Source organism: Parasteatoda tepidariorum, chromosome 5 (assembly GCF_982258835.1).
Source record: "Parasteatoda tepidariorum strain Cologne lab strain chromosome 5, Ptep-v5.0, whole genome shotgun sequence".
NCBI lineage: Eukaryota > Metazoa > Arthropoda > Arachnida > Araneae > Theridiidae > Parasteatoda > Parasteatoda tepidariorum.
This window is the reverse complement of record NC_141759.1, coordinates 110,474,645-110,486,888: the sequence shown is the minus strand read 5'-3', so window position 1 is coordinate 110,486,888 and position 12,244 is coordinate 110,474,645. Positions and strand designations below refer to the sequence as shown.

At 34.2% G+C, this 12,244-nt stretch overlaps 1 protein-coding gene across 1 annotated transcript in view; it reads right to left on the bottom strand.

Annotated features, from left to right (window-relative positions):
• Positions 1 to 12,244, bottom strand: part of LOC107453137 (projectin protein bent) — a 307,623-nt gene that overhangs the window by 97,546 nt on the left and 197,833 nt on the right. Inside the window, exons 77-83 of the mRNA XM_087164780.1 lie at positions 11,112 to 11,390; positions 7,990 to 8,289; positions 6,321 to 6,623; positions 4,613 to 4,891; positions 3,702 to 3,807; positions 1,646 to 1,851; positions 542 to 714 (exon numbers count right to left, since the gene is read on the bottom strand). Coding sequence (XP_087020906.1) covers positions 542 to 714; positions 1,646 to 1,851; positions 3,702 to 3,807; positions 4,613 to 4,891; positions 6,321 to 6,623; positions 7,990 to 8,289; positions 11,112 to 11,390 — 1,646 coding nt within the window. The remainder of the gene's footprint in view (positions 1 to 541; positions 715 to 1,645; positions 1,852 to 3,701; positions 3,808 to 4,612; positions 4,892 to 6,320; positions 6,624 to 7,989; positions 8,290 to 11,111; positions 11,391 to 12,244) is intronic.

Sequence of the window (12,244 nt, the reverse complement as noted above, 5' to 3'; positions counted from 1 at the left end):
TCGGGTGATACTGGAAAGGGGTTAAGGTTTAGATTACACAATATACTATATAAATATTTTACAGCATATAATGCCGTCGTAATCAAATAAACTTTTAGGAGAAATGGAGCCGAAAATACTTACAATATCGGGAGTCACACTTATCTAAATGAGAACAATGTATACTTTGTGCAACTTATAGTAAAGCAAAACAACGTAACTACAGAAAGCAAGCATAAATAAAAGTACAGAAATGAACATACTATAGTTCTATAAACATGAACCTGCCTCAGTCTTAAAAAAATAATAATAAGAGAAATGTAACCAGTTGCAAAGTGATTTAACCAGTAAGAAATCTGCAGATTAAATCACCTAAAATTGTCCCCTACTTGTTAAGCCACTTTTCTTCAGTAATTTCGTATATAGAACCATAACTGCAATATGTTTATTTCTGTATTTTTTTGGGCTTCATTCACATTTTTTGCTTCATAAAACTTATAAATCCATATTCTTTTTTTATTCACTAAAAAAGCTCACGTAGCCGAATAAATTTTGAACTTACAGGAACCGGAGCTTTGTTGACCTTGACCCATCTGTTCGATTTTTTATCTTTTCTTTCGATATCGTATCCGATAATCGGTGATCCTCCATTGGACCGTGGCGGTTCCCACTTCAGTTTAATAAAATCACGGTCGTAATCCACAGGTTCTGGTTGTCCAGGTCTACCAGGCACACCTAAAACACACAAAAAATTATCAATGTATTGTTAATGCATTCTCACTTCTCTCCAATCGAGCTAATGAAAAACTAAAATTGATATATTTCTAACGAACTATGGAAAAGTAATAGAGAGATTTCGCAAATTTACGTTTAAGCAATTACCCATGAGCAATCTTAGCGCGTATGCGTCAATTCCGGTGGAATGTGCGTGCTCCCGTGAAAAATTATCAGATTATTAACCCCTTAACGATCGGTTAATTTTCAAGAAAACGGTCATAAAAGTGCCTATTTTTTGGCTTTTGCATTTGTATTACGTATTTGATTAGTACTACAACTAGTTTAAAATAAACTAACTATCTACAATCACCTTAAAAATAGTCCGGTACTGCCATCAGGTGTGTAAAATGAGAAATAAAATGTTTTCCGGGCAAAAAAAAAAAGAATTAGCTTTATTCTTATTGGCGCGTTACTACTGAACACTCCAGTCCGTCAATATCACGGGAGCGAGAAGGAAGGGGTTAAGGAAAAGTAAGAGATTCCAAAGGTTAAAAACGCTAACGTAGTGAAACATTGCTTTAATTTTGACTAAAATATTAAAACAAACATTAACATCTGGCATGGGCGATCTCCTTATTCAACCAAGTTTTGAGGTCTCCCTGATCGAGTGGTACCGCCCGCCAAATGCTGTGCAAAGCATGGAGGTAACAGGTTCGAATTCCGCTGTTACCCTGAATGTATCTTTGTGCTGTCCTTTTTATTGTGCTATCTGTATTTCTATTTGACAAAGGTTTATAAGCCTCAATCGAGCACACAAGCCTGCAAATGTTTATGGAATTTTTAAAAAACATAAACTATTTATATTTTAAAACAAAATCCATAGAACGAGCATGGAACGTGGTGGTATTAAAAGAAGATTCATTTTTACTAATTTTCAAAAGGTAATTACCGTATGGGCTCTTGGCGACGACAGGCTTCTCTGTGGTGAGTGGTTCAGAAATTCCATTGGCATTCTGAGCCATGACTCGAAATTCGTATTCAGTTCCCTCAGTGAGCTTGGGTACAGAGCAACTGCGGCTCGTAGGATTGACAAACGCCACTGCCGGTAGCCAGCTTCCGCCTCTGGTCTTGTCACGTTTTTCTACTATGTAGCCACTAGAACGACAAATGTAGTCTCTATAAATGAGTGCTCATAAAAGAAAAAATTGAGTTATACCTTTTATCATAAGTTAAGGAAAAATGACAAAAATAGCGATAACTCTTCCAAAAAACTAGCCATTCTTATAAATGAAATGTTGTCAAATAAGACTAAAACTGCAGTAGGTAAATTAGTGGCACTGCAATGGAATGACGTCAAGACCGCATCATCGAAAGCATCACACACCTCTATGTGTGCTGCTAGAGGTGATCATATTCCATACAGAAGGTACTTTTTTCTATTCCAAACAGCTGATTTATTCATTTCTTACTTATACGCTTAATACTTTTTACCTCAAATTTATGCATTATTCTGTGCTCTATAACTTGTACCAGTTTCAATAAAATCCAGGCGTAACTTTTTCAGTTATGTTCATTTTTGTGATTTTTCCTTCATTTATGATAACCTGTTTAACAGACACAAATAACACTTCCGGGTTATTATTATTTTTTTCATTTATTTCAAAAGTTTATATTCAAAACACAAATGAAAACAATCAGAAAATTTTGTCTTCGTTATTAAACTTCGTATTATTTTTATACTATCGATCTGACATGGTACGTTTTGCTGTTTCTTTAAGATTCTGCATATTTTATACAAAGGAATTTTCTAACAATTTCATGCCTTCGGTCCTTTTGAAAGAGATTGTTAGTATAAGTACAGAAAATTGTTGATTATAAGTACAGGAAAAGTAGTTAAAAGATAATCTTCTTTGCTCTTTGTGAATCGATGACTCAAGATAGATACTCGGTTTCTCTCATCTCTACATTCTCCCCTTCCCCTTACTATAATTGTGGCAGCTTTTTTTTTTCTACGCTAATATGTTTTAGTAAAGCGTTAGAACATATTGGAGTGAGGGAAAAGAGAAAGATTTGTCGAAACCATGGAAACGGAGAGAGGGAGTGCGGAGAAAGCTATTAAAGGTAAAATCATAATAATCATCTTCATAAGCAGGGGTCTGTCCAGACATTTTGTGAAAGGTCCGTTTTTCGTGAAATTGTGAAAAAAATTACTCGCATTCTTTCAACTAGGGTCCGCTTTTATGAATTTGTGCAAATAGGGTCCGTTATTGCAAAAAAAAACTTTTTCAAGGAGTTTTTAAATTGTAAAGACATACAAGATTATGCTCAACACTGTAAAATTATAATTAAAAAAATTAAATTTTAAAAAATAAACAACAATTGCTGCTTCTAAATTAGAGATGCAACATACAAATATTTGGTATTTAGCCTATACTGCTGAACGCAGAATATTCATTTTGGACGAATAATGGAAGAATCGTCTGCCGAAGACAAAACTTAATTCGTTTACATCCATCTTTCTTGTTTTCTGCCCTGGAAAGGGTTCATTCGATTAACAAAATAATAATGAAGATAAACAAATTTGTGAAGGGTCCGATTAAAAGAAAAATCATTTTGTGAAGGGTCCGTTTTTAAGTAAAAATATTTTGTGAAGGGTCCGTTTTTATGAAAAGATATTTTGTGAAGGGACCGTTAACGGACCCAAATTTCTTCTAAACTGATCCCTGATAAGCTATAAAAATTAAAGATAAAAACACTAACTTTGCTTGGTTTGTACAGTTTAAAATTTCAAATAAAACCTTGTTTAAAAAAAAGTAAACAAATGTCAACAGAGTTATTTTTATTAAACAATTACAATTTTTTCCTCCACATAAAACTGAAATTAATTAATTAAATTTAATTAATTACGTCGAGTCCCGTCGAATGGAATAAGTCCAGAGGAGTATATTGTAAGTACCCTTAGAAATATTGTAGTTGGGGGTTTGAATAAAATAAAAGTGTCTTACGTGAGTGGACTTCCTCCATCATCCTTTGGTGGTCTCCAGGAGAGTTTCACTCGATCTTTATCTACCTCATCAATGTTTAGAGGTCCTTCTGGTGCTCCAGGTTTATCTGCAATTAAATAAATTATATCTCTCGAATATTTTAAGGCTGAACTTCAATGGCAATCATACTTAAATAAAGGAATAAGTTACTTTAATTTCATTGGTTAATCGTGTGCTCTTTTTAGACATTATACTGTTTTTAAGCTTACCAACATAAGTAATCTATCACACCGATGTAGGAATTCGGACAGATTGATGATGGGCCAACATAAAAAACAAAATAAATTGTTTCGATAATATATTCCAGCTGAACCAACATTAATTATTATTAAACCATTAGGGAAATGCATTGTTGTAGCATTATGGACCATCGCGAATTTCCATCATAGTATCTTAGGAATCAAATATTGGAACGATCATGAACTACCATCATCCCAATGAAGGAATTAAGTCTGATTTATGATGGTCCAGCAGAAAAAGAAAACAAATTGTTTTGATGGTATCTTAATGAGGACCTACAAGAATTCCCATTCATGGAAATGTATAACATCATCAACCATCGCAGATAATCATGGATTGCTGGTCCATCAAAATCAAACTTCTCTTGATGGATAGCCATCAAAGAATTAAGATAGCATTTTCCATCATGGAATGATGGAAGTTTGTTGGCATATCAAAAACCGTGAATGGAAAATGTTGAATGATCCTCAAATGATATCGGACCATCATGAATAGCACTGAAACCAACATAAACCATCAAAATGTTTTGACGGGACCATCAGAAGTTTTGACTTGGGGAAAAATCATTTAATATATGAGGGTCATGCTATAATTACCATCTATTAGGTGAGAAGATAAAAAAAAGTATTTACCTAGAATATTGACATCCAATATGCCACTATCTTTTCCATGAGGATTCTTGATAGTGAGGGTGTAGGGTCCACTATCTGATCTCTTCACATCAATGATATTGAGGATGGTGTGATCATCGAAATTGGATATCGTCAATCGATCACTGCTCTTGATGGGTTTTCCGTCCAACGACCATTCAACCTCCGGTACCGGTTCACCAATGAACTTTATGTCCGCAGTTAACGTCATACCTCCACGAACTTTCATTTCTCGCATGGGTGTGGTTATCTTTGGGGCCACTGAAAGAAAATGGACGGAATATAAACAGTGCCAAGAAATTAAGAAAACTTCCGGTGTATCCTTCCGCTTATGTTATGCTTCAGAGGTGATGTGTGAACAGGCTTAATATTTTTGAAAGTTTCATTATTGTGATTTGTGTTTGAGGAGAGGGTCCTACAAGCAACTGAAACAAAGTGTATTGAAGATTTAATATGAAGTCGAATATTTTTTATTTATTTATTTAATTGATTGATTGAGGTTGACTTAAAATTTTTCATTCATTTAGATCAGTGTTTCCCAAACTTATAACTTTTGTGTACCCTTTCTAAATTTTTCGTAATGCTGTGCACCACTAATAAAAAGATTAATGTATTTTTTACTATAAAAAAATTGCACAAAAGTTAAAATCCACAACTGGCTGTTGACGCCACTAATTAGTAACTCTGTAAAAAATAGCCAATAGAAAAATCGTACATTTTCATGGCTAGCTTTAAATAAAATGTTTTCGTTTGTTGCAAGATATTATGCACAAGACTCCCACTAAACTGTACCCCTGGGGGGAAACACTAATTTAGATGATTAATTTCAAGTTTCCTAAGAAAAATAACTTCCTAGATTATTTTCCCTAGACTGCAAAAGTAATGTTCTACAAAGTATAAAACTTTAATTTGCAGAATAAAAAGAAAAAAAACCCAAAAAATAAAATTAAAAAAACTTGGGAATAAATATGTTTGATTTCCTTAACAGAAAACTCAGCATGCTCAAAGGAAATTTAGTACTTAGTATTATTTATTCACGATATAATTTGAACGATTTCGTGATGTTACAAATGGGCACTTGCACTTACTGGGTACAAGAAGAAAACAAATACCCACGCATGTGACTAATGACGTCTGATCCAGCTGATCGCTTATAAGCAAAATGACGTGTTCTAGTTCAGCTAAGTTTTATCACATAAGCTAGAATGTTAATTAACGCGAAGTTGATTAAATAGAGCTCAGTATCACACATCTAACTTGTTGAAATAAAATTCTTTCTCGTCTACATCTTTTACTTAACTTGTATGTTCATGTAGTTTATCGTAACCGTGATATAGATTTGTTTTGTGTACCTGGCAACTTCAATGCATAAGAAGTTTATGTTCCACCTGGCTACGTGCCTGTCTTTGTTTTAAGTTGAAATATGCAATGAAAAAATTGAAATCTTTATGAAAGAATCTTTGAGTAAGAATATAGAATGTGTCACCTAAGAGAGCTCATACTTGACGGGCTTAGCTTATTCGAAATAGAATGAAAATAATAGTTGCGTTTCAACAACCAATCAGGCTCGATATACCCACACTACGTCACTTGCAGGTATCCCATTCCTTATTGAGGCGCGCTTTTTTGGGTCACCTGCAAAATAAGCTCTTTTAAAAATAACGTGAACTAGTTGAATCTTTACACTTACGGAATTTCGGTTTGGCTGTCACAAAATCAGAAGGATCGCTGGGTTCACTTTCACCCGCTTTATTGACGGCGATCACTCTGAATTCATAATCATTCCCTTCCGTCAATCCAGGAACCGTGCATTTTGTCTGCGAAGCAGGTACATCTGCAGCCTTCGTCCAGATGGGAGAGCCGCGTTCTTTCTTCTGAACAACGTAACCGGAGAGTGGTGCACCGCCAGTGTCTTTCGGTGCTGTCCAGGCTAGGTCAACCCTATCTTTGTCGTAATCCTTAATTTCAGGCTTACCTGGGGATTGTGGAGGTTCTGTAAAATGAAGGAAAACAATGTTACGCTTTTGTTGAAAGTCAGCACGTTCCGAATGAAATAGTTTTTCTCGTTATTCTAAAAAAAAATGACCCATAATATTTGCGTTTTATTTTATTCTATAACCGTCGTTGAACAGTCGACCCAATTTTGGGTTTACGACTACCAATGTTCAACTCCGTAGCCTTGCAAGTTTGAATCCAGGAGTCAAGGGGAATCTTGAATCAGGTATTGGGAGAAATTTGCCGTCGTGGAGAACTTTTTTTGATGTAACTAACCCGTATTTGCTTTACATGGAGAGGAAGACCATGAAAACCTCCTGACAATAAGGGGACTCTAACCCAGGATCCGTCTACCACTGAGGATATTTCACTTCAACACTGTGGTCAGTGCAAGTCGGGTGTGGAATTCGTATCGATCAGCCATCGCTGGTATTCGAACCCTGGTCATGCTCATTGGAAGGCCTATGCTCTATCCCCTGAGTCGTTGAACAGCCGATCCAAGTTTGAGTTTAATGTACTACAAATGTTTAACTACGCAGTCTTGTAATTTTAAACCCGATCCAGAGGAGAAGAGAATTTATAGATCAAAAATTAGGAGAAACTTGCCTTCGTGACGTACTTTCTGATGGAACTAGTTCATCACGGGTGCTAATCTATCATTAATCCCTCATTTGATAGAATTAACTCGAATTTGTTCGAATCGAAGAAACTTTGTCATCTTATTAGGATTTGAACGCTGTATCTTCTGAGCCACCACTTCTCAGGTTCTGATATTAGAATATTAGGTACAGTTTAACCGCACCACCTGTTATCTAACACAATAGCAGCAGTACTTATTATCACTGTAAATAAGGCATGGCTTAAGTGACAGTATTGATATTTTTCAAGATCTTAGGTCTCGTTGTTTTCAATCCTGGGTAATGATAGGTTAGATTGGGATAGAGTTTTTTTCCTTTTTCAAGCATTAAAATGTCCCGCCTAATGTGTATGCTTTTATGGCTCCTTTTTCGTAAATATATATTTAGAGCGGTGATTAGGGAACACCCTGCATTATTATAGGTCACCCTGTATTATAATTTTTAGAATGGAAACAATTAGAAGCGCTATCTTTGTAAAGTAGTTTAGCTTTAATTTATAGGTATCACGACGTAAATCAAGTTTTCAAATTTACTCGTACTCATAAAATTTAAAAATGGTCCTTTACCTCGATGCTCCTGAAAAATATAGCATTAGTTGACCGAGTAAATAAAGTTTGTTTGTCGGTGCTGGATTGGTAGAAAACAAAATTTAAATAACAAATAACGAAGCTGTTAAAAAGGCAGTCAGCAGTTTCGGTACTATTATTAAATATTTTCACTACGTACCATAAGCATCCTTGGCAATGATTTCGTCCCTGTTCTCCAGGGGATCTGATTCTCCTACTTCATTCACAGCTTTCACCCTAAACTTGTACTTCTTCTTGTAAATGAGTTTAGGAACTTTGAATTTCAAGTCAGATGTCGTCCCCACTTCTGCCCAAGTACCCCTTGAAGTGTCCATTTTTTCAACTAGGTAATGTTTAATGGGCACACCACCATCATCTTTGGAGGCTTTCCAGCTCAAAGACACGGAATCTTTGCAAACATCGGTCACGTCCAGCGGACCCACTGGAGGTGTGGGTCGATCTGAGGGAAGAGACAAAAAACATGAATACTACTACACATTTTGCACTTGAATCGACAATGTCATAAGTTCAGAAAGACAATTCATAAAGTTCGCTGATTTCAATGGAAGCTAAAGTTACTACCATTAATTTATTTTGTCTCAAAGTTTGCGCATTCAATGTATTTTTAACATTTATACTGGAATTAACCCTCCGCGTATGGCTCAGTTTTTATACTTTCCCGTTTTGAAATACGGGGTGATTTTTTTTAAATAGTTTCTTTATCTAAATACATTACAATTCACATCTTCATGGGTTGTTTTAAAATAATACAAGAATTTTAATAGCTTTTGCGCATTTAAAAATTACATAATACGGCAACCGCTATTGCAGCTGGCAGGTTTTATAGAAAGATTTACGCTATATTTTTATTTTCAGATGAATATAATTTTTAAAACATTTTGTTTTGAAAAGTGTTTCAGAAATTTTATAATGAAAGAGAAAAAATAAAATAAAAGCCCAGATTTATGGAATACTCCGAATCTGAATCGCTATCTTCAAAATAAAGATATTTTCGTTTGTTATTCCCAGATATAACGCCGCTGATACTTTGCAAATCCATATTTTTCATAAATGATTAGCTCGCGAAAGAAAAAAAAAGCATGCTAACTCACTAAGCGGAAAATAGTCAAGAAAGAGAAGAAAAATTTTTTTCAACCCTCTAGTGCCATCTAGCTAAAAAAATAAGCATCAAATAATGTTTTTTTTTTTTTTAAACTACACGAGGAAACAGCGAGATTGGTATTGAAATAAGGGGGAAAAAATACTCCCCCGCGATTTTCACGTGACTCGTGGTACGGGACAAAACTAATATCCCGCTCAAATCGCGGAGGTTTAATAAATTCAAAAACATCCACCACAGATGACCTGTTTTCGAAAGCATTGCTTTAAATTATTCATCGTAACTTTCAGAGCTTGTTTACAACTGATTTATATTCAATTTGCCGTATCTTGGTTAGAACTAATTTATGCGCTATTTGCGATTACGAAATTGGAGTTGATATGTATGCTAATTTTGTTTGTGCTTGATTACAGTTAGCTTATCAGTTTTTTTTGTTTGGAATTTATAATTGATTCAATGAGTTTCGAAAGCAGGTTCTTCCATAAGAATTTTCTCCTGTCTGTTTTCGAACTCCTCTTAAAGTTTTTGTTTTCTTTTAAAGATAATTTTAAGAACTTGTTTAGAATTGATGCATCTTTCATTTGGCACCACATTATTGCTAATTAATATGATAATAGATTAAAATCGATTCATATAATAATTATCAGGGTTTGTTTTTAATTCTGAACTGATTCATTAGTACCTTTTGTTAGCTTGATCTCACATTTTGTTATTTGATTTGTTAGTTGATCGGCACAAAGATCAGTGATTGATTGGAACAAATTTTATTGATTCACATAATGATGGATTGAAGAACCAACTATAGAACCAATTTATCTTTAATCTGTCGTAACTTGCACGGATATAATACGAGATACGTGTACACGAAAATTTAGAAAATTGTAGTTGTTAATTGATAGATATTGCTTGTAACTGATTCGTTTGTTGATAGGTTAATTGATATGTACCTCATTAGAATGATCCATACGGTAACATTCGGTACTTGTTTGTACCTGATTTATCTTTGACATGCCGCAGCTTGTGTAATATTAACTCACGTGATATTTATGAGCAATAACTGAAATTTATACATTTCCCATTCATTTCATCATCATCATAGTTGACAAAACAGCCCAATGTGGGCCAATGCCTTCCTCTCAAGATTTCTCCATAACGACTTCCGATTTATCTTTGATCTCCAATTATTTTCATTCATTGCAAGAAAATCAGATTCCACTGAGTCATCCCATCTCAACCGCGACCTTCCCCTCTTTCTTGTTCCAGTGGGTTTTAAAAAGCAGCATCTTTTTTGTTGTATTATCATCACTCATTCGAATCACGTGGGCTATCCAACTCATTCTATTTATTTTTCATGTATTTAATAATATCGGGTTGTTTAAAAATCTTGTACAGTTCAAAGTTAAATCTCCTTCTCCAGTCAGTGTTTTCATTTGCACCACCAAGTATACTTCGCAAAATCTTTTTCTCAAATATTGCGATGCAATTTTCCTCCAGTTTTGTCATTGTTCAAGCCTGCAGAAGCGTATGTCAAGACCGGTCTGACTAGAGTTTGTAAATTAAGAATTTTGTTTTTCTAGAACCTAGATATAATAAATCTTCTCGGAAAATCGACACCAATATTTACCAGAGAGAGTCAGTTTTTATTTTATTTCAGGAGACATTCTGTTATGAATAGTGATTAGGTTGGACTTTACCTTGTAAACTAAATGCAGTGTATACTGAATCATCTAAGAACAACAAATTCAGGGAAAGCAGTTAAATTTAATTGTAGTATATATAAGAACTAATTTGGGAAAGATACATCACATCACAAACATATAAGAACAGCAAATTCAGGAATAGCATTTTAAAATAAATTGAACTACAGTTCGAATAAAAACTCATTTGTGATATATACTTAATTAAATAAATTATATAACTAGTATTAAATGCTCTAGAGGTACTAGGAAATTCCAGGACCAGCATTTTTGTATATATAAAATATATAGCTATATTATAATCATAGTACATTTAGCTACAGTATAAATAAAAACTAATTTGGGAACTTTCAATTAAATAAACAAAGTTATTGTCTTAGAAAACCTTAACGTCATCTCCAAACGGAGACCATTTTTAATGAAAAGTTTTCTCCAAAAAACAATATTTCATTTAAAACAACTCACCCATTACAATGACGTTGGCTGTGGCAGCAATGGTGCCGGACGTGTTTTGGAGGGTGAGGGTGTATTTTCCAGAATCCGTTCTTTCTGAGTTCATGATGTCCAGTGTTGCGAGTGATGCTGTTGAGGCTATCTCGATCCTCTTGGACACTGCGGGCTTACCGTTGATGGCCCAAGTAACAGTCGGAGAGGGCTCACCTTTTATCGGTATGCTGTAGTTGATGGGGCGACCCACTTTTATTCTGATATCGTGAAGAAGGGATTTGTCGAGAGATGGAGCCACTGGAAGAAGGAAAAACATTGATTCCACGCTTTAAAGGGAAAAATCAGTTAATATGATAATTTACACATTAATAACTGTGCTGGAAAATGTGCACATTAATTACTTTTTACCTTGAGCCATGAAAAATTTGCAATGTTCTATTTTTTTGTTAGCAATTTTGCATGAAGTTTCATGGTACGCAATTTTAAGTTAAGAATGAAATAAAAATTTTGAAAAAGTATTTTGCTGGGTAGATTTTTTCAGGGTATTCGCATGAAATTTTAAAGCCCTACGAACACGCTTTTACCTAATTGCGTTATTCAACGTTTCAGCTGTTTCTAAAACAAAATTTTAAACAATAAAACAATAACAATAAAAATAAACAATAAAAATAAAAATAAATAAAACAATGAAAATAATTGTAAATACGGTACGCAAACTTTTCGAAAATCATATAAAACTTCCGAAAAAGGGTTTTTTCGGTAGTTTTTTTTAATATTTGTACAAAGTCTTAGAAATTTATAAGCTCTTAATCGCACTATCTTTGAATAAGAATTTGCTATATTTTGTTTCAGTTAATTTAAAATTATTTTCTTTTATTTTAAGAACATTAAAAAAAACGCAGTACTCAAAAACAGTTTTATTATTTTCTTATCAGTTTTGTGCTTTTTTGTTTGTTTGCGTCTGAAAGTGTTCAAAATTTTACCCATCTCTTGAGAATTTTCAATAAAGCTCTCTAGCATGCAAAATTTCTAGCGATGATAAATACTGCTTGTAGCGAAAAGAAAACCGATGGAAACGTGTATTGTTCTCCACTTGAAATGTTAGTTCTTCAACTAGCAGGGAAGCGAGGAAAATTTCGATTAAAGACAAA